This window comes from Leptonychotes weddellii, chromosome 5 (assembly GCF_054177405.1).
Source record: "Leptonychotes weddellii isolate Sample4059 chromosome 5, ASM5417740v2, whole genome shotgun sequence".
Classification (NCBI taxonomy): Eukaryota; Metazoa; Chordata; class Mammalia; order Carnivora; family Phocidae; genus Leptonychotes; species Leptonychotes weddellii.
The window spans coordinates 126,893,268-126,920,807 of record NC_138373.1 but is presented as its reverse complement, the minus strand read 5'-3'; the positions used below and the strand labels follow the sequence as shown (position 1 = coordinate 126,920,807).

The 27,540-nt window shown below is 37.8% G+C and overlaps 2 protein-coding genes across 10 annotated transcripts in view; one reads left to right on the top strand and one right to left on the bottom strand.

Annotated features, from left to right (window-relative positions):
• Positions 1–14,633, bottom strand: part of METTL25 (methyltransferase like 25) — a 155,026-nt gene extending 140,393 nt beyond the window's left edge. For all 9 annotated transcript variants that reach the window (XM_081822158.1, XM_081822156.1, XM_081822160.1 and 6 more), the window contains exon 1: positions 14,189–14,633. In XM_081822158.1, the coding sequence (XP_081678284.1) occupies positions 14,189–14,633 (445 nt within the window). The remainder of the gene's footprint in view (positions 1–14,188) is intronic.
• CCDC59 (coiled-coil domain containing 59) lies at positions 14,632–21,467 on the top strand. Its single transcript, XM_006727010.3, has 4 exons — positions 14,632–14,785; positions 15,883–16,195; positions 18,814–18,913; positions 20,988–21,467. The coding sequence occupies exons 1-4, from the start codon at positions 14,632–14,634 to the stop codon at positions 21,147–21,149; spliced, it is 729 nt and encodes a 242-aa protein (XP_006727073.2). The 3' UTR covers positions 21,150–21,467.
• The last annotated feature ends 6,073 nt before the right edge of the window (positions 21,468–27,540 follow it).

Below are 27,540 nucleotides of genomic sequence, written 5' to 3'. Positions count from 1 at the left end.
ATGCAATAGAATATTATTCAGCCATCAAAAAGAACAAAATCTTGTCATTTGCCACAACATGGATAGAGCTAGGGAGCATCATGCTAAGCAAAACAAGTCAGTCAGAGAAAGACAAATACCATATGATTTCATTCGCATGTGGAATTTAAGAAATAAAACAAATGAGCAAAGGGGAAAAAAAGAGAGAGAGAGGCAAACCAAGAAACAGACTATAGAGAATAAACTGATGGTTACTGGGGGGGGTGGGAGATAGGTGATGGGGATTAAGGAGGGCACTTGTGATGAGCACCAGGTGATACATGAAAATGTTGAATCACTATATTGTACACCTGATATAATATTACACTGAATGTTAACTAACTGTAATTTAAATAAAAAGGGAAAAAAATAAACTTACAAAAGGAATAAAGACAGACTATACAAACTGGAAAAAAAGATTAAATGAATGTTTGCAAATATATAAATAGCTCATAATAAGGAACAAAAAGTTACAAGAAAAAACGAAGAATGAGCACAAGTGTTGGTCTAAATCAAGAAGAATTCAAAGAGCTTTGTAGTATTAGTAACATTTTCAACCAGTGATTCTTACCTTGAGGTCTAAGAGTTAAAGAAGCCTATGAATCACCTAAAGCTGTACGTAGTTTTGTGTCTATTTATGAACATGGATACCATTTTGTGTTTTTTTTTGAGGAAGAGGTTCTATAGCATTTATTTAATACAGCCTTTTAATAGGATAGGATTTGTGACCTGAAAGATTAAGAATCACTGTATTTTACTAATTTTTCACCTTGTATATTGCCAAACGTTAATATTATAACATGCAATTCAACCAAATATTTTTCCTCTGGCTTCCAGAGATCATTTTAAATGTTCAAAACATGAAAACCAAGTAGTGACTACCAAAACAACCTAGGATTATTCTTTCTTTCCTATTGGCAGAGAGCTATTAATTCTTTTTTTAAGATTTTATTTATTTATTTGACAGAGAAAGAGTGAGAGAGCACAAGCAAGGGAGTGGCAGAGGGAGAGGGAGAAGCAGGCTCCCCTCTGAGCAGGGAGCCCCGATGCGGGGCTCAATCCCAGGACCCTGGGATCATGACCCGAGTCAAAGGAAGACACCCAACTGACTGAGCCACACCAGGTGCCCCAAGAGCTATTAATTCTTAACATAAATTTTATATTTTTGAAGTTAATCTAACTTTGAAAAGATACGCTTTTCCTCTCCAGTATTTTTTTTAAAGATTTATTTTTAAAAAAAAAAAGATTTATTTTTTTATTTTTTTTATTTATTTGACAGAGAGAGACACAGCAAGAGAGGGAACACAAGCAGGGGGAGTGGGAAAGGGAGAAGCAGGCTTCCCGCCGAGCGGGGAGCCCGATGCAGGGCTCGATCCCAGGACCCTGGGATCATGACTTGTGCTGAAGGCAGACACTTAACGACTGAGCCACCCAGGCGCCCCTTCAGTATTTTTATTATTAAGCAAAACCTCAGTGTTGATGGTCAAAGTTTCTAGGCTAGCTTTTTTAGATAATGCCCATCTAAGCAAAACAAATAAATAATTTAAGGTACCAAAACATATCGGTCAGTCTGTTCCATTTGACAAAATATATGTTATTAATAATAAATGGTTTTAGGGCACCTAGGTGGCTTAGTCATTAAGCGTCTGCCTTCGGCTCAGATCATGATCCCAGGGTCCTGGGATCGAGCCCCGCATCGGGCTCCCCACTCGGCGGGAAGCCTGCTTCTCCCTCTCCCACTCCCTCTGCTTATGTTCCCTCTCTTGCTGTGTCTCTCTCTGTCAAATAAATAAATAAAATCTTTAAAAAATAAAAAAATAATAAATGGTTTTAAATAAATTTGCACGATCTAAATTTAAATCTCTAATGAAAAAGGCAAAACTGTTGCTTGTTTGCACAGTCCCAGAGACATTTCAAGTGATACATACCACCACCTGATCCAGGAGAAGAATGAACCACATATTTTATTTTTTGACAAAAAAATAAGTGAACTTAAGCCAAATGCACATACTAAGTGAACAGGGTGGGGTGGTAATGGCAAGGAAGACTGAAAAGAACTAACAGAAGTAGAAGTAATTTGGGGCACCAGGGTGGCTTAGTCGGTTAAGTGCCCAATTCTTGATTTCCACTCAGGTCATGATATCAGGGTTTTAAGATCAAGCCCTACATGGGCTCCATGCTGGGCATGAAGCCTGTTTAAAATTCTCTCTCCCTCTCCTTCTGCCCCTCCCACTTCTCTTGCCCTCTCTTAAAAAAAAAAAAAAAAAGTAGAAATAATTTATACATTTTAAGTTTGTCTGATTAAAAGTGGCCCTTCTCCTGGGGCACCTGGGTGGCTCAGCTGGTTAAGCATCTGCCTTTGGCTCAGGTCATGAACCCAGGGTCCTGGGATCAAGCTCCACACCGGGCTCTCTGCTCAGCAGGGAGCCTGCTTCTCCCTCTCCCTCTGCCTGCCTCGTTCTCTCTCTCTGTCAAATAAATAAATAAAATTTAAAAAATAAATAATAACATATGTATTATATTATATATAATAATTATATATTATAACATCTAGATAGATAAAGCATTTTCTTGGGCAATGCTTAGAACATAGGATTTTCATAGATCACTTAGTCTAGGAAGTATAATACTATAATTCTCAGACTATATCAAATGGGAAGAAACTAGAATAGAATTCTGCTTAGAAAGAAAAACATTCATCTTTCCATTTTGTTTTGTACTACAATTACTGATGTCTTTTCTCTTATTCGAATGTGATTTTTTTAAAGACAGAGGTTATGCCCAGTTCACTTTTGTATTCAACCACAACACCTAGCCTCGTGTTATACTAAGAAAATGTTAAGTAATCTCTGCAAAAATAAATTAGGATATAAAAATAATCCTGCTCCCAAAAGTTGTAAGGATTAGAGACTATTGACCTATTCTTAACTCTAATGACCACAGCAAATTTTGAAGAATACTGAACTTGTAGAGATGACAGAAGCAATGCTCAAGGATTGCTTATCTCTTCCTGTTACCTCTCAACTATCAGTAGGGTTAAATTTGTTTCAATCAACATCTGTTCCTTATATCCTAGAGAAGTGATAATTTATACTATTCAAATAAAACATGCAAACTAATTCTAAAAATGTAAGGTGGTAGGTAAATGACTGAAGAGCAATGAATGTGAAATCTTAAATCTTAATTATCTCTATTTGGGAGACCTTAAATACAATATATTTGAAACTAAATGCATTACTTCCCCAAAGAGCTCCATCTCCCAATTTTCCTAATTTTGTCAATGGTACATTCATCGTTATTCTTCCAAACATTTCCAAAATCAAAATCTTGGACTTATATTTGATTTTTCCATTTCCTTAAACCCTATATAAATATCAGTCACCAAGAACTACCAATTTTCTCCGTACAAATTCTTTTAAAACTATCACTTCCTTTGCATTTCCATTGCCATCATCTTGCCCCAGGTCCATACTTCAACTCTACAGACTATCACAAAAGTGAGAGTGTCCCATGGAAGAATGATTCCAAATAATTTAACAGACTAGTGTCCAAAAACTGGCTGCAATATGTTTTTCTGACTTTATTTTTAGCTATTTAAAAATTTATGAATGTTCTGCTCTCTGTTCCTGTCTCCAAATATGTTTTATAGTTTTCAACTTTGCCCTTTTATTTATACTGCTCTACCTATTGGAATGCCCATGTACTCTATACTCAGCTATATTAAATTTAATAAACATACAATGAGAACCTACTATGTGGTGCTCACCATATGCTAGAGACCAGAACTCACATACCAGGAATGTCAAAAGAAGCAAATCATTCTAACTCAATGTGCTAAGTGCTCTAATAAAGGTAGAAATAAAATAATATACAAATAACTAGTTTTGTTATTAATTTAGTATAACTTGATCTGAGCTTTGAGAGAAGATGAAAAATAAGTGGACAGTTACAAAATATTTGAGGCAAAGAGGATTGCATGAACAAAATGAGGGAAGGGGAAAATACAAGGCATGTTAAGGGAATAAGGCAGCAAAAGTATAAGGTATTTGGGCAGAGAACAGCAGAAGAAGTGCTGTTAATACTATACGACTGCCTTCTACTCCATCCCTTCAACTTTGGTTGAAGATATACCTTAAAAGTGAGAACTGACATCAAATTATTTCAGCCATTTTCATAATTAAAGTTGATCTGGAGTCAGATCACGTGGGCAGTTCAAAAATCTATTAACTTGGCTGACCCAATTATGACTGGTCATATGCTTTTTCATCTCAAGATTCAGGTTGACCCAGGCCCTCAACACGATCATGGGTTTAACACCACGGACTAACAAGGTCTGGAGATAAAAATTTTAAATCATTACATTCCATAGGACTTGACAACAGGAGAAGCAACCTGAGATAACTTTTAGCCAAGTGATCCATACTATTTTTGGTTGCTGGTCTCCTTCAAGAACGTGAAACAAACTCCTGAATTCATTTTCAGGGGATACAAGGAAACTGACTGGAGGCCACAAACCAAGAGCCATAATCTCTAGTACTTTGGAGGGTCAGGGAAATTCAGATGGTGATGCTAGCTAGGGGATGAGGATACCCGTGAGGTTATAAAAGGAGCTATTTGCCACACAGAGATATGCAACAAAACAGCCAGATCTTCTGATTTTTATTCCAAGAGAAGCTACAATTCCAGATATATGTGTGTGTGTGTGTATGTGTATGCATATGCATATGTTAAATCTGTCAATTTTGAAATCTTGGCTGGAAAAAAAAAAACATTTAACATTTATCAGTCATGTAAGACATGTCGACAAGCCACATGAGACTGGGGGCAGCTATTTTCCACCTCAGTCACTGAGGAACACCCTAGGCGGTTACTTCTTAGATGAGGAAACTAAGGCTGACAGTTAAATGTCTGTGCAAGATACACAGCTAATCAGATTCAGTGATGGATTATCCAGGTCTTCTGACTCTGGGCCCAGTCTGCCCCTATCTGAGGGGAGTAGAATATAGAGAGTATTACTAATATTTATTAAATGCCTACTCACATGGTAGGTTTTAACATCTATCTCATTTACTTTTACATAGCCCTTACAGGGCTATGATTCCCATTTCTCAAATAAGAAAACTAAGGCTCCAAAGCTGAACAACTTGCACAAGATAATACAGCAGTAAAGTATTGGAGCCAGGATTCAAAATTAAATGGAATGACCACAAAACCCATATTTTTTCTATGCTGCCTCCTATTTGCTTACATTAACAGCCGAGGCTCCAGCTGGAGAGGAGATAGTGGATAAGGCCAAAAGGTGAAGGACTTTATTTTACAGGAAATGCAGACCTATGGATGGCTTTTGAGCAGAGGAATGATGGGACCAGAATATGATTCTGGAAGATAACCGGAGAGCAGTCTGAATGGAGAAGCAACTGAAATATAGAGTCTGAAGGCAAGAATAACAGCTCAAAGTTATTGCTAAAATTCTGCTGCAAGATTTAAAAAGGAGGGAACTGAACTATTTGCTATGGGAATGGGAAGCAGCAGATGCAAGAGAAACTGAGGGAGAAGAGTTGACAGATTATGAGCTCAAATAACAGGAAGACTATTAATGCCATTTATAGAGAAGCTCTTTAACCACTGAGGTGATGAGGTCAAAAAACAAAAACGAATGCAGACCCTAGCAGTTATGAAGCCATGCAGGCAAGCAGGGTGTTTTTGTAAACCAGGAAAAGAGTCTAAATCATGATAAGCCATAAAGATAGGTTACCATAATTGCAAGCTTCCGGTGAAAGGGTAATGACAAAATTTAAATAAACAACAACATAAAATGAATATCTAAACACATAGAAGGAACTCACATTTATTCTGACTGGCTAAAGATAAGCATAATTTAAGTAGAATGAGGGGAAAAAATGCCATAGATGAGAGGAATCTTCATGAACTTTGTTTTACTGAGCATCTTAATAATGGAAAGATATAGGAGTGGGGAATCAAAACTTGGGGAGGATACACTGAAAACTGGAATATAAATTCAAGTTCTAAATGATATCATCTAAAAGGAACAATCTGAAAGCACTTTCTATATATCAAATAAACAAAATATGATAACAAATTATTCTGGGTTCCCAGACTTGCTTGCTTTGTTACTCTCCCTTACTTACAATTACAGTAGCAACCCAGGAACAGAGCTGACACTTGCCACTATCTTATGGTGTCTTATCATTTCCACACTTGAAGTCTCCTAAAAAGATCCAGAAAAACTGAAAAAGGGAAAATAGAGTTCAGGAAAATACATTAGGAGAGTGAATGAATAAATTTGAATACAACAGAGTAAAACAGATGACACTAATTATTTCTCTGTTGTTTTCATTCTATATTTCAAACACATTTTCTAGCTTCATGTGTTTTGAATTAAACGTTAGCACAATGTCAATACACCACAATCACCACCATCACCACCAACAACAAAAACTACTTAGGATGGCCAAGAAGCAATGTAATCTATTAAGATGCAATAAAAATAATTTAAGAGAAAGCTCAACAAAATAATAACCTATCATAGGCATACACTTTCTGTGTTGTTCAATTAAAATGATAGTAAATTAATTATACAGATGCTCACCAAAAGGAACCAATTCTAAACATTTACTCAGCATCCAATCCTGGTAAGGGTCATTTGAGTGACAATAATAAGAAACAGGAGAAGTAGCATATGGCCTCAAGAAGCTGGAAGAAGGGAGTCAAGAGAGGCCCTGGAGGCTCAGGCTGGGTCTTAGAGCAGCCCTGGGCTTTGGCAGTCACCAAGGATGGCTTGCAGGTATAGAAACTGGATTTCCTGAGAGCCGAAGAGGTTTTCCACAACAGATTCTAAACAAAGTTACAAAAAATCGAAATACAAATTTATTAATATACATTGAGAAATATATTTATAATAATAACCCATATCATTCATTTGCTAGGACAGTCTCCTAATTTTAAAATTACAATTAGAATAAAGACAGATATTCTTAAAATTTTAATCAAGCTGGATAACTGGTTGTCTCTGTATTCTAGATCTACTTCTACTTCATAAAACATTTTGGCTACCCTAACTCAGACTATCATTTTTCTCTGTTTTTTAGAAGAATTTTGTAGACTTTATGAAGACCAATAAATTTCTGAAGATCAAGGGATGATTCATTTGAGAATGTTACAGATTTATATACCTAGTTATTACTTCCTAAAGACACAGCCTTGTTCCCTTGAAGGGGGTATAACAAAATCTTACCTCTGAGATGAGATACAGGAAACCCCTTTGTCCTACCAGCAAAGCATTTAGAAGCCATCTCTGGTGGTTTTTTCCTGCAGATGGTTAATCTCACCTACTTACGTAACGACTTTCAGAAATTTTAACCTGAAATGATGCCTGTCTTGATTTTACCTTCAAATTCTCAGGGTATCTTGTTATAATTTGCAACGTACTAAAAGAAGTATGACCTTTTCACATAGGGAAAAAAATAATTACTGATTTCTATCTCCTCAAATTAAAATACTTGGAACAAATCATATATAAACAACAAAAATAAACATAGTATAGACAGAGATCACACCAGAAATAATAGCTGTCTAGTTCAGTATCACATTTCAAGGGGTACCTTCAGTAACACTCATTATAGTTCTATGCTTCACTTCATTCACTGGGTTTTTTTGAACATTTTTTTATTTAAATTCAGTTAATTAACATATAATACATTATTGGTTTCAGAGGTACAGGCCTGTGATTCATCAGTCATTTAATACCTGGTACTCATTACAACACATGCCCTCCTTAATGTCCATCACCCAGTTACCCCATCCCCCACCTCCTCCCCTCCAGCAAACCTCAGTTTGTTTCCTATGATTAAGAGTCTCTCATGGTTTGTCTCCCTCTCTGGTTTCATCTTGTTTTATTTTTTCCCCTCTTCCCCTATGATCTTCTGTTTATTTCTTAAATTCCACATATCAGTGATATCACTTCATTCATTCTTTAAGAATCATTTACTTTCCTCATCTCTATGCCAGAATCTGTTCAAGGTGCTAAGAATACAACAATGAAAAAAGCAAACACTGCACTTTGGTGTATACGGCTAATGATATAGTTGCAACTACAGACAAGCCAGTTGACAATGACAACAGTGTGACATCTGTTAATATGGCAGAGAACAGATGTTGTTACAGGGGGCATATACATTTCCAGAAGTTCCTGACAATTTATGTCTTTCAAGGAAAGACACCATCACCACTGTAAGTATCATCACCATGATCATCATCGTCATTTACAGCCACAATTTACTGTGCCCATGCCATATTCCCAGATCTACATTGGGTGCGATAGTACATCATCTTTAATCTTGACTACAGCTCTGCGAAACAGGTAAAATTTTATTTCTGAAAAAGCAAAAAAAAATCAGCTGTGACAGATAGATGTCAGCTCATAACTGCCTTGGCATTGACATACAGGTCACAGTCTTCCCTACTGAATATGAAAAATGTCACAGTACACCAATATCAGCCAAGGTCTGTGGCCATGACTGCTCCATTATCATGTCTGAGCATGGACAAAAACAAGTCAAGATGTTGGTTGGGCTGCTGCAGTTGCTGAAGGCTTGACTGAGGCTGGTGGCTTTGCCTCCATGATATCTCACATTGGTGGCTAGTTGGTGCTGGGGTTAATGAGCTCCTAGTAACTCATTTTTTTTCCCCTGGGTCACATTATTCTTCAATTCTGTGAACATAGCTACTTAAATCCAACAACGGGGTTCACTTGGAATCAGTTTATCCTAAGTATGAATCACACTTTGTTTCTTTGCACATCTAGTAGTTTTGGGTTAAAAAGCAGAATTGCAGATAATTTGTTGTAGTGAATCCATTTTGTTTTCTAAGGATTTTGTTGTAGTTGAAATTAATCTGTCTGGACTCAAACTGTGAAATCTATCTCCCATCAGTGTGAAGCGCTGATGTCTCTGCTCAATTACCAATTTACTAGCCTGCCCCCAGAGGGGATCCCTGAACCTGTGCAGTTCAGCAGTCAGACAAGGATTTGGGTAGATTTTATAGTCAGACTGCAGGTCACAGAGGGTGACCTCTCTGTGGTTACCTTTGTTTCCAGGATTCCCCAGCCCAAATTTCCACTTGCTCTACAAGCCTTGAATTCTTTCCTTAAATACATGAATTCACTCAGGCTCCGGATTTTTGCCACCCACGCTCCTGATTTTTGCCACCCACGCTGTGTACACTCTGGGAAACATGCTCTGTCAAAGGTGCAGTAAAATTGTGAATCTCGCCAGAAGCTCTCTCTCAAAGGTTCACTATCCCCCTAGTTTTGCCAGCAATAATGCTGGACTCTGCATGTGGCCATGCATGTGACCTCTAAACTTAGAAGTCATCCAGGGCAGAGCTTACATTTTAGATCTCAGCCCTTTCTGTGGCTGTCCTGCTTCCAGAATATACACCTTAAATTTCCATCTGCTCTATCTCTGAACTTTGTATTACTACCATGATCTGGTAAGGATGCAGCTTTCCACTGCCAGATCTAGCAGGGCTTGGAGCACAAAAGAAAGCAAGAAAGCCATTAACTCCCAGTTCTCACCCAATCAGTAGACACCTTCTATGGTAAATTCTTATCACCTACCTTTGGTCATCTTCCAGAACCTTCCAGTAGTTGTTTCCTTTTTTAATAATCTGGCCACTGTTTATCACTATTACCTGCTAGAGAAACTATCTGACTTCTTCAAGTTGCCATTACGTGAAGTTATGTTATTAGCCTCACATCCTGTCTTCCTGCTTCCACCCTCCCCTTCTGAAAGCCTCTTCTCCACACAGAAGCCAGAGTCATACCTTTAAAACATAAATCACGTATCACACCCCCCACAAAATCCTTGAAGAGCATTACAATCTGCTCAGAGTAAAGGTCAGCCCTCATATGGCCTGCAAAGCCCTATATAAAGTTGCCCCCCCTCCCCTTGGGGCACCTGGGTGACTCAGTCGTTAAGCATCTGCCTTCAGCTCAGGTCATGATCCCAGGGTCCTGGGATCGAGCCCCACGTCAGGCTCCCTGCTCAGTGGGGAGCCTGCTTCTCCCTCTCCCACTCCCCCTGCTTGTGTTCCCTCTCTCGCTGTGTCTCTCTCTGTCAAATAAATAAATAGAATCTTTTTAAAAATAAATAAATAAAGTTGCCCCAGACCACCTCTCAAACCTTATCTCTTAGCAGTCTCCCCTGGACCATTCTCCTGGGCTTCCAACACACCCAGCACACTTCAGCTTGCCCTTCACTTGGCCTAAAACACCTCCCTCACTTAGTTGCATGACTGGCTCCCCTCACTTTCTCCAAGTTTCTATTTAAATTTTGTCTTGCTAGAGAAGACTTCCCTGATCACCCAATCTAAAATACCATTCCTCTCTACCATATACCCATCATCTTCACTTCCCCTTCCCTGCTTTGCTCTTCCTCATTGTATTTACTGCCACTTGATCTCATTTATTTATGTTTATATATACATATACCATATATACATACGGTTTACTATATATCTGTTCTCACTTAAACATACACTCTATGTGGCAGGAATTTTGTTGCATCCAGTATCATAATTGTAGGGCCTAGAACAGAGCCTGGTAGGTAGAAGGTGCTCAATAAACAGAAGTCAAATAAATGAATGGGTTAAGTGCTGTTATCTGTTAGGCATTATTGTATTAACTAATGTTACTTTCATAGTACCCCATCAATGGGCACTATAATTATCCCTATTACAGATAAGGAATCAAAGCACAAAGAGTTGAAGTCCAAGTTAACAAAACTAACAAGAAGTGGAGCCAGGATTTGAGCCCTGGCAGTCTCATCTGCAAAGCCCATTGCATTAGTCTGCTCTGGCTGTCATAACAAAATATCAGACTGGGTGGCTTGAACAACTGAAATTTATTTTCTCACAGTTCTGGAGGATAGAGGTGATGGCAGAGATAGTTCCTGGTGAAACTTCTTTCCTTGGCTTGCAGATGGCTGCCTTCTCACTGTACCCTCATACAGTTTTTTTCTGTGTGTGCCCTCCTGATGTCTCTTCCTCTTCCTGTTGGATTAGGGCTCCACCCTTACTGACCTCATTTAATCCTAATTGCCTCCTTAAAGGCTCTATCTCCAAATATAGTCGCAATGGGGGGGGTTAGGATTCTAACACATGAATTTTGGGAGGGCCCAATTCAATCCGTAACATTTGTAATTTATACCCATAAAATACAGTTATTTTCAACATCTTTCCTTTTTATTTTAGAGAATTAAGTTTTTTTCTCTAGTTCTTTTTAGACAGACAGTGAAGAAACTTTCAGGGTGCTGACCAGGCCATAACATCACCTGGCAAGTGAAATCTACTAACATAGCTACACCGAGGATCTTCAGAAACAACTTGGTCTCATAAAACACCATATGATTGGGCCAAACATCTGCCAGTGTACTTTCACACACCGTGATTTAACTCAGTGCAGCTCTGGGAATTATGTTTATTTGTAACTTCTAATACAGAACCAGCAGAAAACCATACTTCTGGTGAGTCCCTGATGGAAATCCATTCACCTCCTTGGTCCTCCTTAAACACACCGTGCATGCTCCCATCTCAGGGCCTTTGCACTTCCTGTTCTCTCTGTAACACTTCCCCTCCAGATAGCTTCATGACTCATTTTTCTCCTTATCTAGGTTTCTTTTCTAGTTATGTACATGAATTCTTGCTGGAACAACCTATTTAAAATTCCAAGCATACTTTCTTCCTGCACTTCCCCTATCTATTCTTCCCTTCTCTACTTGATTTTTCTCTGTGGCATTAAAAGAAAAAAAAAAAAAAAGCCTCTTCCCTCTACAGTGCAAGCAAGATGAAGGTAGGGGTTGTTGTTTGTTTTATTTGCTGCTATTTCCCTAGCTCCTAGGAAAGTGCTCCTAGCACACAGGAGACACTTAGTAAATGTTTGCTGAATGAATGAACAAACTTCCCCAAGGTTATAGAGCTCCAGTGGTAGAACTGGAATTTGAACCACATCTGAACAAAAGCCTAAAAATTTAACTGCTGAATTATACTGTACATAGCAACCATGTGATGTAAGTTTTAATAAGATACAAATATAGTCAAAGAGCAAAAACTGCTCTTCTCTGACACAAACAGACTTCATATAGTGATAGAGAAACTTAGTGTGAATAAAAATTAGTACTCCTTACAAGCTATAAAAATTCATTCTTTATAATACTACAGGCAGCTGACCATTTGTACAATTGAATATTTTGTATAAAAGTTTGCAGGGCCAGAAACTTTTCAAAAGTAAACAATGTAGTCTAGTTTCCATTGTTGGATAAATAAAAAATTGGTTGTAAGGTTTTCCCAAAAGATGGTAATATTCTATTCCTAGCCCAAGAGAATGAGTACGTAGGATAATTCATTCATTCGCCAAATATTATTAACCATTTAACCAAGCGTTGTACTACGGATACAGCAGTGAACAAAACAATTCTTACATTTTTAAAGGGGAAACAATAAAAACAAAACAAAGAATAAGGAATGTATTCATGTCATAAAAACGTTGGTTTTGTAATAAATGGCCTTTGTAATTTACTCCTAAATAATTCAGAGTAAAATTTTATCACAGTGGTGAAAACCTCAGATGACCCAGGTTGGAATCTCCATTGCTGTGACCCTGGCAAATTGCAAACTTCAAGTTGCAATTCCACAAATAGGGGAAAACAGAACCCGTCTTGCAAGGCTGCTATATGTAAAAATGTTAACTGTTGAAAAAGAAAATATACAAGAAAATATTTAGCACACTGCAGGGTAAATAATATCAAATAATATTATTATTAGGCTATATAAACAATTTAATTCTTCCATTGTGTGAAACCCCATATGAAAGTCTTGGGCTTCATATTTAATTGTAGTTTCCTTTCTTTTTTGGGAAGCTACCACGAGTCATTCATTCATTCATTCATTCAACAAATGTACACGGAGCCAGGTATTTTATTAGGCGCTAGAAATACATCAGTTTACAGGACAGACACAGTCTCCAAATTGCCATGTTATCATAAGTACTGGGTATTACTAGAGCAAACTGATAGTCTAACTTTTCAACAAGAAACAGTAACTTTAAAGAAACCAGTATTTACCAAGTCCTGTTACAGGAGACCACTCTAGTGGTACTTTGCATTTTGGAGAATGCTCAGTGAATAAAGTTCACTACCAAGGGCAAGGTTGGGAATGCCTAGAAGCAAAGTAGGAGCCATATGGAGTCCTCTCATCATTCTACTTCTAAAATGGACTCACCTTAGCAGAATTTAAGTTTCTCGAGGGCAAGAAACCCCAGAGCCTACAAAAATTCATGGCACATAGCAGATACTTTATAACAGTTTCAAGTGAACTAGTACATATTCCAGTTCTTCACTACTACCATCCTAATCCCTGATACAATCATCTCTTTCTTGTACTACTGAAAAACCTTCTAACCGGCCTCAGTTGCTGCTCCATTAGTCTGTTCTTCAAATAACCAAATAACTATTAAAATTATTTTTTCAAATGTGAGATTAAGTCCTTCCAAATGTTTCCCATCACACTGATCACACCTGCCATTTCCCAGGACCTGGCTCTAACCACTCATACTTTCCTCCTGAACCTCAACCAGCCCCGCTCTTCCGTGCCTCTGCGGTTCCCAGAGCCTGAATTCCTTTCCTGTGGCTCACGGCAGGCTGGCGCCTTCTCATGCTTCTGCCCACCTAAATTAAAGCAGCCTCCTCACACAATCGCTACCACGTTTAACTGTTTTTATTTTTTCTTGGCCATTATCAATTATTTGAAATTATTTTGGTGTGTTTCATTAAGTGTTGATTTATCTTCCGCCTTGTTCTGCTTGTTCTGCTTGTTTCCCTCCAGTCAAGAAACTGTCCAATTACTCAAAGAAACGCCCGGGCGCGATTTCCTGTTCTCTTTAAATTGGGAAATACACAGGGACCCAAGGACAGAGAATCCGGAAGAACGTCCCGGGCCCATCCCGCCACGAACCTGACTCCACTTCCGCTGCCCCCAAGCCAGCCTCTGCCCGCCATGCAGCACACCTGCTTCCGCTCTTCCTACGCTAGGGAGACGCTTTGCTAGACTGGACGGTCTTTCCGCTCCCTGCCCGCCCCGCCCACCTGCCATTTACCTGATCGCCTCTCAGCTTCCACCAGGAGGCGCGCCTCCGGGGGCCGGGCCTCCGCCTCTGCCACTGACTTCCTCAGTACCCTCAGCACGGTCTCCGGGGGCAAGTCGACCAGTTGCGCCCAAACGGACTCCGTGTAGAAGTCCACCGTATGTGCGTTGGAAATGCACAAGGCTTTCCTCAGGAACTGCAGCAGCTCCTGCAACGTGGCACGCAACGTGAACAGGTCCTGGGTCACTGGGAGCGGGAAAGAAGCCGCCATGACGCTCACCCTCCCGGGCTGTAGGTGGCGCAAACGTAGCCGCAAGGCGAGGACTCGGTCGCAAGTAACAGACCGGATGAATAGAACTCCGATCTGGACTCTAGTTGGGTGATTGATTGCTTTTGTCTCATGACGTATTTTAACAGCGTCCGTTGCGTTTTTCTGGCGACTTGGTTGGTGTGCCATGGCGCCGGTAAGGCAGGTAGCGGAGTGGTCGGCAGGGGATTTTGAGACGCGTAGCCAAGGAGTTTCTTCGGTCGGATTCAAGAATAAGAACGTGAAGCAGAGGACTTGGCGATCTAATCATCCGCAGACCTTCGCGGGGAGCGTTCGCGAGGGTATGTAAGAAGACAGCCTTTTACAGATCTTAAGGCCTGCGAAATCTTAGGATACGCTACCCGCCGGAGCAGGGAAGAAGGATTTAGGAACCAGACCCGGCCCGCCTTAGGGCAGAGAAAGCCATTCTTAAACCCGCTGAAGCCGTGGGGCTCCCAGAACTGTGAATGGGAAGATGAGTCAGTGTTGCTAACTGTAATTCTTTAAGTGTCTCCTCCGACTTAACCCCATTCTTAATCAGAATTGTTTTTCTCTACAGTTTTCCGGTGAAACCGTAAGTAGAGCATTTGTGGGTCCAAAGTTTTCCAGTCTTTTCTTACTGATCTTTCTTTGCTTCGCTTTAGTTTGTGTTTTTATTTGTCTTGCTGTCAGCAAGTTTCCTCAAATTCCATTTGGAATGTTTAAGTCTTTTTTTTTTTTTTTTAAGATTTTATTTATTTATTTGACAGAGACAGAGATAGCGAGAGCAGGAACACAAGCAGCGGGAGTGGGAGAGGGAGAAGCAGGCTTCCCCCCAGGACGGAGCCCGATGTGGGACTCGATCCCAGGACGCTGGGATCATGACCTGAGCCGCAGGCAGACGCTTAACGACTGAGCCACCCAGGCGCCTGTTGAATGTTTAAGTCTTAAATAAGTTCAACTTTCTCATAACTGCTAGCTGTACAGAAAATCATACACCATCTCTCTTGTAGGAATTAGTTTAGTCGTAGAGTGTTTCTCTAAGGTAAAATAATTGATGTGAGGGTTTTTTTTTAAGTATTGAAGACCTAGATTAATTGTTTTAGATGTATTAAAGAATTTGTTTTGATTTGGGGTACAAAATCAAATTGGAGTTGTGTAACTAGTCATTGTCTCTTCTTTGGGATTATCACTGAGCGTGCATGACTGATTTTAGCCAGGTCTTTTTGCAAAGGACCAACATATAATTGATTCCATTCCCTTAAACTTGTTTTCTTGAAATGACATTTTAAAGCAAATTAGTGTAATTCTAGCTTGTGAATGTGATGATGTAAAAAGTTTTCCATTTTAAATTAACAGCTACATTTTTCATGCAATTTATTTTCTGAGGAAGTAATTTATGACTGATATTGTTCAATAGGGCAAGGCTTTGCATTCCGAAGAAAACTGAAGATTCAGCAAAATTACAGGAAATTGCTATGGAAGGAAAAGAAGGCCCGAACCTCACAGGAATCCCAGTTCACAGATCGATACCCTGAGCATCTGAAACATCTTTATTTAGCTGAAGAGAAAAGACTCAGGAAGCAACTTAGAAAAGTTGAACAGCCTTTGTCAGAAGAACAAGCTGATCAACCTTTGCCAAAGGAACAGTGTGACATCGACCAAGCTTTGTCAGAAGAGCATTGTAGTTTTGAGCAGCCTCAGTCATCAGAACAATGTAGCATAAGAATGAAGTATGTATTATCTTCCTTTCAAATCCTTTATTTTTTTTTTTCAAATCCTTTATTTTTAAAAAAAATTTTCTTAGGATTTATTTATTTATTTTAGAGAGAGAGTGAGATCGAAAGGGGGGAGGGGCAGAGGGAGAGAGAATCTCAAGCTGACTCCCTGCTGAGTGCAGAGCCCAACATGGGGCTCTGTCTCAAGACCATGAGACCATGACCTGAGTTGAAACCAAGAGTCAGATGCTTAACTGACTAAGCCACCCAGGCACCCCTCAGATCCTTTGTTGTAGATATAAGTAGTGCTTTATGAAAGAGATTATAGCACAGTTTATGGAATTAGAATTTTTTTTATTTAAGGCATTATAGAAATCACAGTGGATTATGTGAAAATATTTTCAAGGAAGCTTTCTTTTAGCTTAAATGACTGCGTTAGGCTAGTTTAGGTTAATGGAAGAAGTAATGAAATTGGAATGAAAAGATGTGGGTTTTGGATTTCAGCCTCTTGAGTATATTTAATTTTTTTGGACCATGGTTAACTCCTGTTATTAACACATGTTTAAAAAAAAAAACTAACTTTTGAGAGGTATTATAGTGTAGTGGTTAATATCAGACTGGAGCTGGACACATATTGGTGCCTGGTGTCCTCTTCTCTTCTTTGAAATGGAGACAGTAATAAGTATGTAATTCAGAGCTGCCATGTTGTACAATTCTAGAATGGATTATTCACATAGACCCCATGGTATCGCTGACCCATCTCATGATGTTGGGAAGTGAGTTCATTTATATAAGGTACTTAAAAAGGCGAATGGCACATAGGAAGTGCTTCATGAATGTTAACTGCTGCCATTAATACTATTCTGGATTTTTTTTTCCGGAGGACATAGACTTGGTCCCAATTAAAAAACAAATGGCACAACTGTGTAACACTTCGGTTCTATAATAGCTAACTTACAAAGCTTTCTGCACACATATCTCAAGTTAAAAAACTGTTGAAACCTAAACCAGCAGAAAATCCACTTGTTACTTGGTACTGTAGCTTTTTAGTTCACTAAAATACTGTGCTTTAAAGTTGTTAACTATTTGTGGTAAAAGTAACAGGAAATAAGACCCTAGGAAAAAGTGTAATGGAGATAGAGACAGAGATATTAAAAATTCAATTTTTTTAGTAGGCTTGTGCATCATATTATTTAATAATGGATGTAAAGCTCTGGCAAATCTAGAAATGTAGATTTCAGTCATTCCTGGTAATAATTGAGGTGAAGAGGGTTAAACCATGAGACATGATATGAAAGTAACAATCATATTCTTAAAGATTACTTATTTTGAGGTCAAAGCAGAAAAAAATTATTGAAAAAGTTAAGTAGAACTGTCATAATTGGAGAAGGGAATACAGAGACAGTTAAGTCAGCCGAAGAAAGTTGTGCAAAGTAGGGATTGGTCATCTATCAAATACTATAGAGTCCAAGAAAAACAGGACTAAGACCAAGTCTTTGGATTTATGGTCTAGGTAATCATTGGTGATTTTGGAGAGATTTTAATAGATAACCCTTACTAAGATTTTGACCTTGCGTCCACGTGGAGTCTGAAGCCATGGTCATGGATATTACTGTCTAAAGAATGGAGATCAAGAAGAGAAACACTTGGGGAAATGCCTGGAGCAAGGAAGAAAAAACGATCAGGAGAGAAGAATGTTACTAGAACTAAGGGAGTGAAATTTTCAAAAGTAGTGAATGGTCAGCTAAATGAGACTGAATAGTGCCCATTGACTCAATCTTCATATTTGGTGAGGTCATCACTGTTTTGGCATGGACTGTTTCATTGGAGAGAGCAAACACCAGATTGCAAAGAGTTAAGGAGTGAATGTGAAGGAAAAAAAAGGAGTGAGTGTGAAGGGACTATTGTAGTCTATTCACTATTCTTTCTAGGTACTTAACTTACGAAAGAACAAAGAAAAGACTGATAGAAGAGTACATAGAATCTGGTGATGAGTAATTTATGCATTTGTTAAGAAAGCAGCTGCTGAAACCGGTTTTATTGTGGTTGTGAGCTGACGTAGTGAAAAATTGAGACTGGGAGAAAGAAGATTAATTACTGAATCAGATAGTTGGAGGAAATGGATGGAATCTGAGCCTGTCTGGGGATACCAGAGAGCGAGAAGTACTTCCAAGATAGAACAGCTTTAAATGGGGACTACCTTCAAGGTGTGGTCATTCATGACTGAGTAGATGAATTCAGAGACGATCGAAGCACTTTGGGATTAAAGTTCATGTCATCCATAACTTCTGTCACATCCTTCAATTTAATGCCTTTTTCAGTCATTTCTGCCATTGTGCTAGTTTCCTGTTTGTTAACATTTAGGATCTTTCACAGCTTTCTGTATTGTCTCTGGTTGAAATATTTCTCCATTTACCACTTTTTAATTATGTCTTGAAAGCTGTAACTCTAGCATGTTATTTGGATATTTTACTAATACGGTTTTGTTCTCTTTCTGCCAGCCTCTCTTCCCTGCTCTATTAATTTGCATCAGTGAGATTTTCCTATGCAAGTACTGTATTTGACATAATTGAGTCATAATTTTGGTTCTGTCACTTTTAATCCTTTGACTTACATATCTTTATCTTAAAAAGCTCCATTACTATTTCAAAGAAAAATAAAAAGAAAACATCAAATCAAAAAGCACAGGAAGAATACGAACAAGTACAGGCTGAGCGTGCTGCTAAGAAACAAGTAAGATCTTTTAAAATACTTAGATCCTTTTTTAAAAATGTATTCTAAATGTAGATGTATATAAAGCTGTTGTTTCTTAGTATGTGCATATAGTGTGTTCTTTGTAAATATTTGCTGAATAAATGAGTGGTTTGAGCAGAACTGTAGAATTTCAACAAATTCCTTGATCATTTATATTATCTTTGAGAAGAGATACTAGTTGGTCAAGAATAGGATTTTAAAGTCACTGCTCATAGGTTATGAGCGCTTGGGACAACATTTTTCAAGGGTATGGTCTGAGAAGTTGCACTTTGAACAAGTGCCTCAAGAAATTCTTAGTATAATAAAATTTGAGACCTACTGATGTAAGTAAAGTATAGATGATTATCATAATTTTACGTTGAAGTAAGTAAAAATCAGAGCGAGGCATTAGAATAAAATATTTTTCTCTGAAGAGTTGATCTTGCCTATTAAAAAGCTGCCTAGATTAACTTAGCAAAAAATTACCACTTTTTATTATTCAGAAACCCAAAATTAAAAGTCTTTTTCAAATGAGTACAATAAAATTATCCACAGCTTCAACAAAATTCTGCTTACTCTGTGGTTTTTATTTTTTGTATTGAAGATATATTAATCTATCACTTTAAAAAGGATAGCACATCAATCAAAAACTACTTTAAAGATGGCACTGACATTATTTTATGTCTTAGCTTTAGAATTTGTATAAGAAATCTGGAAGTTTAACATCTAAAATTCTCATGATTATTCTTAAACTGGTAGACAAAGGTGAAGCAGAAACATTTCTCTATGTAAGTAATGGACATTTGTTTCATAGCTTGTTACATTATACTCTTTTCTAACCAACCATCTGATATCTGCCACCTTTGTAAATAGTATACCAGATAAGGTAAGGACTGTTATACTATAAAACATTTAGTATCCTTTTAAAATTTTCTTTATAAATACTAGGGATTTGTAGTCATGAAAATTGACAGTTTCTTAGAATTTATAGATATCGAATGTCAGTATAAAAGCTAATACCCAATTCACGAGAAATCAAAGAAGCACCCATAATAGATGGTAAGACTGTAATTTCTTTTTTTTTACTTTTAGAGAAACTCCATAGAGGTAAATTAGACTGTATATGCCTAAATTCACAAATAAGTTCCAGATCTTTTGTGCTTACTAAAATATATGAAGTACTATGCCATAGGAAATCATAAGTTTGAGTGCTAGTCAGACTTTGAATTCACAAGATCTAGATATGAGACTTGGCTCTACTGGGTATTTGGGGCAAATCACTTTCATTATCACTGAGAATCAGCTCCTCATCTGTAAGATGAAGATAATAGCCTATCATGAAAGTTTTACAAGATTGGAATATGCTCTGATGGGAAAGCACTTTGATAATTGTGGTACCATGCAAATACAAACTGTGTCATTTGGGGGCTATGTTATCAGGGAAATTACGAAACTGTACATAGTGCATTATTTAAGAACTTTCATCTAACTTTTATATTTAATTTAGTAAAATGTTCTGCATTTCAAATAGTGCTTTTCAGGTTTACATATAAATTTGAATTATTTTTCTTATGCTCAAATGTATTTATCTTAGCAAATCAAATGAGCATGATAAGTCTTAATCAAAATCATAATGCCTAGCAGTGTTTTGCCTAGTGTATAGTCAGTAAATGTTTCCTGAATTAAATCTTTCAAAAAGAATACCAGATATTCTGGAAGTGAAGATTTTTGTATTATATAGAATAGGTAATCTCTAAAGTCTCTTCTAACTCTAGCAGATCTAATTAAATGATGAAATCTTACATAAATATGCCTTCTTTCCTCTCTGCTCTAATTTTAGTTGTATCCAAAGAATTAAAAATTTGTAATAAGTTTACATTATTCTATGTTATAGCATGCATTATAGTGTAAAGGCAAAGAGGGTACACTACTTTGGTGACAGGTAACCCCTCCCATTTTGCAAAATATAAGACAAGCCTAAAGCATTCCCATGGTGATAGCTTATTTCAACACAATTACTGAAATATGTCTGTTGTTTGTTACTAATGGAATTTATATATGTTAATAATTTTAGGAGTTTGAGAAGAGAAAACAAGAGAGAGAAGAAGCTCAAAGGCTCTATAAAAAGAAGAAAATGGAAGCATTCAAAATATTGAGCAAAAAGACTAAAAAGGGCCAACCAAACTTGAATTTACAAATGGAGTATCTTCTTAAAAAAATACAAGAAAAAAATTAAATCAGACATCTTCTTAATTCTATCTGCCCTCTACTGAGTTCTTTTGTGTATGTACTGTACTTCCTAACAATTAACTAAATTTGTTAACATAAAATAGATTGCAAAGCTGTACTAAGTATAAAATGTCCAAATATTTTTATTCTTGTGAAAGAAAATTTTCTGTGTATGCTCTACATAATATGATTTGTTTCTTATTTATTTGCCTTTCAAGGAAGGTGGCCCAAAGAACTGAAAGAACTTTTCTATTTGAACATGTTTAGGCATGTAATATTTTTGTACCATATGAAAATCAGATGAAATAAAATGTGTTGAAAATAACGGAGCACAACTTTCAATGAATCATTTCAATGAAATGTTTACATTTAGTAATCAGCTGTTATGGTTTTAAATTCAGAAACCTGAGAGCAGGCTACAGAGGTGCTGAATCTACCTTCTACCCCCACCGAATTACCACATGGTCTTTTATAAAGTAGAGTTTGGTGTAAGAATTCCATCTGGTATTTACAAACGTTCTCCTAAGTGGAAACACAAAGCTTGTTGGTGTCAAATCTTGAATGATGTTGGAAACTGAGCAGTGTACAGCAAGAATTAAGCTTTCCAGATTCTGTGGGACCCTATTATGGAAGAATATTGTCACTGAACATTAGCAGTGTTGTCTCCCTTGGTACCTTTGTGAGCCAAGGGAAAAGACGGATACTGCTTCTCCTGCCTCCTTGCAATCACTACAAAATGAGAAGGGCTTCTTTATCATCATTAGAAACAAAAGGACCATATGAAAATATTTGTAAAACATTGTATAATAAAGTTATATAAATGGTAGCAGATGCAGCCTGCTACTGCATTAAGGTTTTAGGGAGCCTTGGCACTCTACTGATCACTTTGCATTTAAAAGTGCAATAGGAGATGCTGAGGAAACAACTTGGTAAAGAAGAGGAATTCTTTGTTACGTAGAAAAACATGGCTTAGGAATTTGCAATACATTATATTACTTTTAAGACGAGCCACGAGCCAACTCTAAAAGCCTAAATGTGGCTACATCAGTAATGAGAATACATTGTGAAACAGTAAAAATTTTCAATTAATTGCTGTATAGCATGTGTTTTACTTCTAGACACTTAATCAGGATAAGACAAGGGAGACACTCAGGATAGGATGGAACAAGGGAAGAGAGAGATCTAGTCCTTTTGAGAGATGAGTAAAAATTAGTTGAGTTCATTTTAAAAATGTTGAGCAGCTGCTGTATGTGCAAGGTCCATGTTAAGGAATTAGTCTTAGAAAAGAACTCCTTCCTCCAAGCAACTTAACAGAACAATAAATGCCAAATAATAACATCACAGTACAAAAGTAATCTGTTAGGATCAGGTACAAAAAAAAAAAAAGACTTCACTGCGCTAGGGAATCATACACAGAACTTCTTACAAGGTACATTCAAGGGTCCTACTTCCAAGTTTTGGATAGCATCAATGGGTTCAGTAACACATTTAAACAAACAACTTGTGATTCTGTTGTGGGTGGTCCTCGGGACACATTTCGGGAAGCACTGGAACAAGGTCCTCAGTTTTCTGAGAAATTTCATGTGGTTAAAGACATTAAGGATAGTTTCATGGGTGAGATGGCATGTAGGAAAATCCTTTAAGGTTGTGAAGTGAAGACAGCATGAGGAAAAGATGAAGAAAGCCTGGGATATATTTAAAAGTTTATTTAAAATTCTTAAAAATAGTTCCATGTATGTTATGGATGGGGGCTAACACTTTCTATCCATTGCTGATGTTTTCTTTCCTGTGGAGGTGGCACCCACCTTAACACTCATGATCTCCTTGCTATTCTTAATTTTTTTGCCCAGCAAGGCAGTGACTTATCTAAATGATAATTTGGGGAGACCACCTGGCCTGCCTGCACAGTGCATATACTCTTGATTACTATTCTTATACCGAAATTATAAAGAACGGGCAGTATTGATGGAGGGTAGGAGGGAGATGAGCATGGAGGCAGAGCAGGGGAAAGACCTGTGTTTGGGGGAATGTAACATCTAAAACCAATTTGTGCTGCCTGGGTCAATACATCAAGAAATAAAACAAGAATGAAACTTAAGGGAATATGGTATACAAGTGCAGAAGCCTTGGGTGGCTAGAGCTTGTAGTTTTAGAGCTTAGACTTCAATACATGGTCTTGGCATGTTTGTAGGGGCTTATACTGGGCCATTAATTTGATTTTTATAAATATGCGGTAGGCTTTTAATTGCTGCCATTTTGCCAAGATACTTTAAGCCTTAAGGCACATGAGATTTTGATCTGAAGTTCAGGGTAGTTTCGTCTACAGAAATTTGGTTATTTCTACAGAGGCAGGGTGCAATATTGAGTCTCCAGAAGTGTACAGGCCTCAACAAAGAAGCAGGGTGGGGAGTGGAAGTGGTGGAGACACACAGGCTTCAGCAAAGGCACAGAATGAGGGAGTGGGCTCACCCAAACCCTGACCTCCTGGATGACCTCAGCGAACACCAGCCAAGAGGAGGCTCCATGAGCTACCCTGGCAGTGCTGGTATTAAAGGCATCGGCAAGCGCAGGCAATAGGGGCAGGCTCCTGCAGCTTGTCCTTGAACTCTATTTAATCTAATGTATGAAGAGCAGGGACCTCAGCGGAGGCTGCAGCGACACTAGAAAGCAACCTCATTTAGGATTTCATGATAGAAAAAATAGAGCTATGCTACACCTTGACTGTATCAATATTTGCTGCTCTTAAACTTCAAGGCAGAAACTTGTATGCAATACAGATTTCTATATCCTCATGACTTATTTTATAACTGGAAGCTTGTACCTTTGGGCTCCATTCATCTTCCCCCACCTGCCACTTGATTTAATATAGTTTATAGATGGATTTTATTTTTAAAATTACAAAGATATCCACTGTTATTGTGTCTACTGAACATACAGCCATTAAAGCAGCTCCATTACATAATATTTGATCTTCCCAGGTAGCAGAAGCCATCGCTGACTGAAGCCTGTACTCTGGCAAAAGAGAGAAGATAAAACGATAGTAGATATGATTTTAGAATTGTTTTGTGATTTAGAAATGCTATGAAACCTGGAGGATTTATGAATTCAGATATGTTGACTAATGGTGAGAAGGTTATTGATGACTTAGTGGAAGCTGTCCAGAACTCACAAGGAAGCAGTGGTTATGAAGATAGAAGTGCATAGGCAGACCAAAAGCCAACAGCGATGGCCTTGCGGTGCTACATGCTAAATGAGCGCATTTTACCATCCCAGCTCTATGAGATGCCTCTAAGTCGAGGTCTCTCCCCACCAAACCTCCAGACAGATCATTTTCTCAATTTAAGCAGGCTACAGTTGACTCACAGCAGCTAGATCAACTTTCTGAAAAACAAAATTGGCCATCAGGGAAATGGAGGCCAGAAGTCTGAAATCAGGGTGTTGAAGGGTCATGCGTCCTGTGAAGGCACCAGGCTTTCTTCATCTTTTCCTCATGCTGTCTTCACTTCACAACCTTAAAGGATTTTCCTACATGCCATCTCATCCATGAAACTATCCTTAATGTCTTTAACCACATGAAATTTCTCAGAAAACTGAGGACCTTGTTCCAGTGCTTCCCGAAATGTGTCCTGAGGACCACCCACAACAGAATCACAAGTTATGAGATGTTGCCTGTTAACTGATTATACTTAGTAATTTAGCCTATCTTATGGTCAATTTTGCAGGGTGTACAAGGTCCTTTAGAGATGGCGAAGGAGTATTCCATTGGTCAAAAAAAGTTCATCATTGGTTGGTTCCACTTCTACCTGTGGTGGTGTTTATATTAATGCAGTGCCATCATACAGGGTTCAGAATATTGTTATCTCAATAGGGCCAGTTCTGTCACTGAACCTCTGATACACAGACATAGACACACTCAAATGATGAGTCTATGCAAAGTAAGCCAAATTCTTTGTTGTCAAACCTTCTCCCCTGGGATGGAAGATTAGCCACAAGAAGAGACTGATGAACTTTGGCCACTTGGGCACACCACATACAAAGCAGAGACAGCCAAATGCCATAATCCTAAATTGGCAAAATCACATGCAAAGCAGAGGTGCTTAGCTGGTATAATCCTAAAATGGGCATCATACAAACACTCCAATTATCCCAGTGCTTACTTAACCCAGATATAGCCATCTAATGGACATCACTGAGAGATCTTGTTTTTCTAATATGGAACAGAGACAGTTCACCGTCTTGTCATTATAGAAGACCTAGTCCATTTCTTCTTCCCCAAATTTTTTTATGAGAGCCTCCTATATTTGGTCTGCTATTATTTATATATAATTTTATTACTATATTTTATTATCTATTATATATATTGCATATATAATATTAATACAACAGAAATAGAGAATCTTGTAGAAGGAACTGGCTTGGGATGAGAAGTTGAGTTTGTTCAATTTACATCTGAGTAGACCTCAATTTATCTGTTCACCACAGTGAAGAAAGTCAAGTGGATCTTTAATACCATCCACTTCCTCTCAACATCCTTAGGAAAAAGTCTTTTGGAAATTCTGCTTAAGTTCATTACCATGGCAGGAGGTTTGGAAGGTTACTTTTTGTGTTTTAAATGTAGATTAAAATCTGAATTCATTTAAAAACATTAGCATATTTGCATGACTTGCATTTTGTGCTTGCATATTGAGAAGAGTAATTTGGATTTCTTTGTTCCAATCTATGTATAATTTGGCATAGTATCAAATGTATCATCTTAAATTGTAAATATTCACAATAACTGTCTCCCTTAGTAAAAACTGAAAAACTGCTTAATTCATCCATTACATCCTTACCCCCATTTCTAAACAAATTTACTTTTTGTATGCTTTCTTGACAAATTAATTTTAAAAACCTTAGTTTTTTTTAAGTAAGCTCTATGGCCAGTTGGGGCTTGAACTCACAACCTTGAGATCAAGAGTTGCATGCTCTACCGACTGAGCCAGCCAGGTGCCCCTTAAAAATCTAATTTTTAATCAGAGAAGGGAGTTTACAATTTATAACTCATGGTTAGCCCTTTAGAAATTTTTTTGAGATGTATTCTGCATCATGAATTACCACAATTGATAATTCTCAACATTTAAATATTCTTCAAAGGTTATATACTCTGTCATCAACTTTAAAGTCTTATTCACATTCTTTAATTTTATAGGAATGTTTTTACATTAGTGGCCTAATAAGTGAGCCATCTACATGAGTCATGATGACAACTCTTCAGTGTACATAGAGGTTTTAGCAATAATGGAATATGTACTATTCTAGAAATCAGAAACCACTTATCTGTTGTGAAAGGAAAGAATTGTTCTTTGCTATTAATTGAAATAGTTCATGAGCTTGCAGTATTTTTCTGTCCCAGGAATAACTAAAACTAGGAAACAATGATTAATGTAGAATGTGAAAGGGACAAATATGCTTGAATTTTTAACTTATATAATTTGACTAGGAATGCAGTCTATATTTAGAGTTGTGATTACAAATTAGTATCTTTTTGCCACTTTCAAAAAAGCTATTAAAGAATATGAGAGCTAGTTTAAATGTTCTACCTTGGGACACACAGCAGATGACAGATTCAGAGCTTGGCTCCTGATACTGCTTCAGAATTAGACCCCGAAATAGTAATAAATATTACTTCTAGGTCTTTCTAAAAATGGGTCAATTAACTGCACTCAGGTACATTTATTTCATCTAGATTTCATCAAAACAGAATTCTAAATATAATTTAGAAATGAGAACATATGAAGTAGAATACTGAATTATTTATTCAAGGTCACACAACAATTTGGTTTCTGAGCTTAAACAAAAACTCGATTTCCTACCATTCACCCCAAGCTGCTATGTGGTTAAGTCTAGAAATTCCATCTGTGAAATTTCAATCAAGACAGATGTATTTAAGCCCTTTGAAAACTTTGCTTGCTATGTAATTCCACATTTCAGACTGATTATTATATAGGCATTCACAGTGGGGTTTTTTTTGTTTGTTTTTTTTTTTTTTTTGACAGTACATGCTGGTACAGCATTTGGCACCCTTTGCAGTAACCATGACACATACACATTCAAGTAAATTAACATCCAGTCTTAATGGACTCATCTGGGTTCACCAGTATGATCTCCATAGAATACAAAGTGAGGCTTTAGCTAGCAACACTGAAAGCAGTAAGCTTTCCTAGTTCCCTCCCCCTCTTAAATTCGTCTTCCTTTTAAAATGACATTCCTGTCCAGTGCCTGGGTGGTTCAGTCGGTTAAGCATCTGCCTTCGGCTCAGGTCATGATCCTGGGGTCTTGGGATGGAGTCCCGCATTGGCATCCCTGTTCAGCGGGGAGTCTGCTTCTCCCTCTCTCTCTACCGCTCCCCCTGCTTGTGC

Coding starts and splice junctions, on each gene's coding strand:
- CCDC59 (XM_006727010.3), top strand. CDS start 14,632: ATGGCGCCGGTAAGGCAGGTAGCGGAGTGGTCGGCAGGGGATTTTGAG. Junction 14,786..15,882: donor CGCGGGGAGCGTTCGCGAGG/GTATGTAAGAAG, acceptor ATTGTTCAATAG/GGCAAGGCTTTGCATTCCGA. Junction 16,196..18,813: donor CAATGTAGCATAAGAATGAA/GTATGTATTATC, acceptor TATCTTAAAAAG/CTCCATTACTATTTCAAAGA.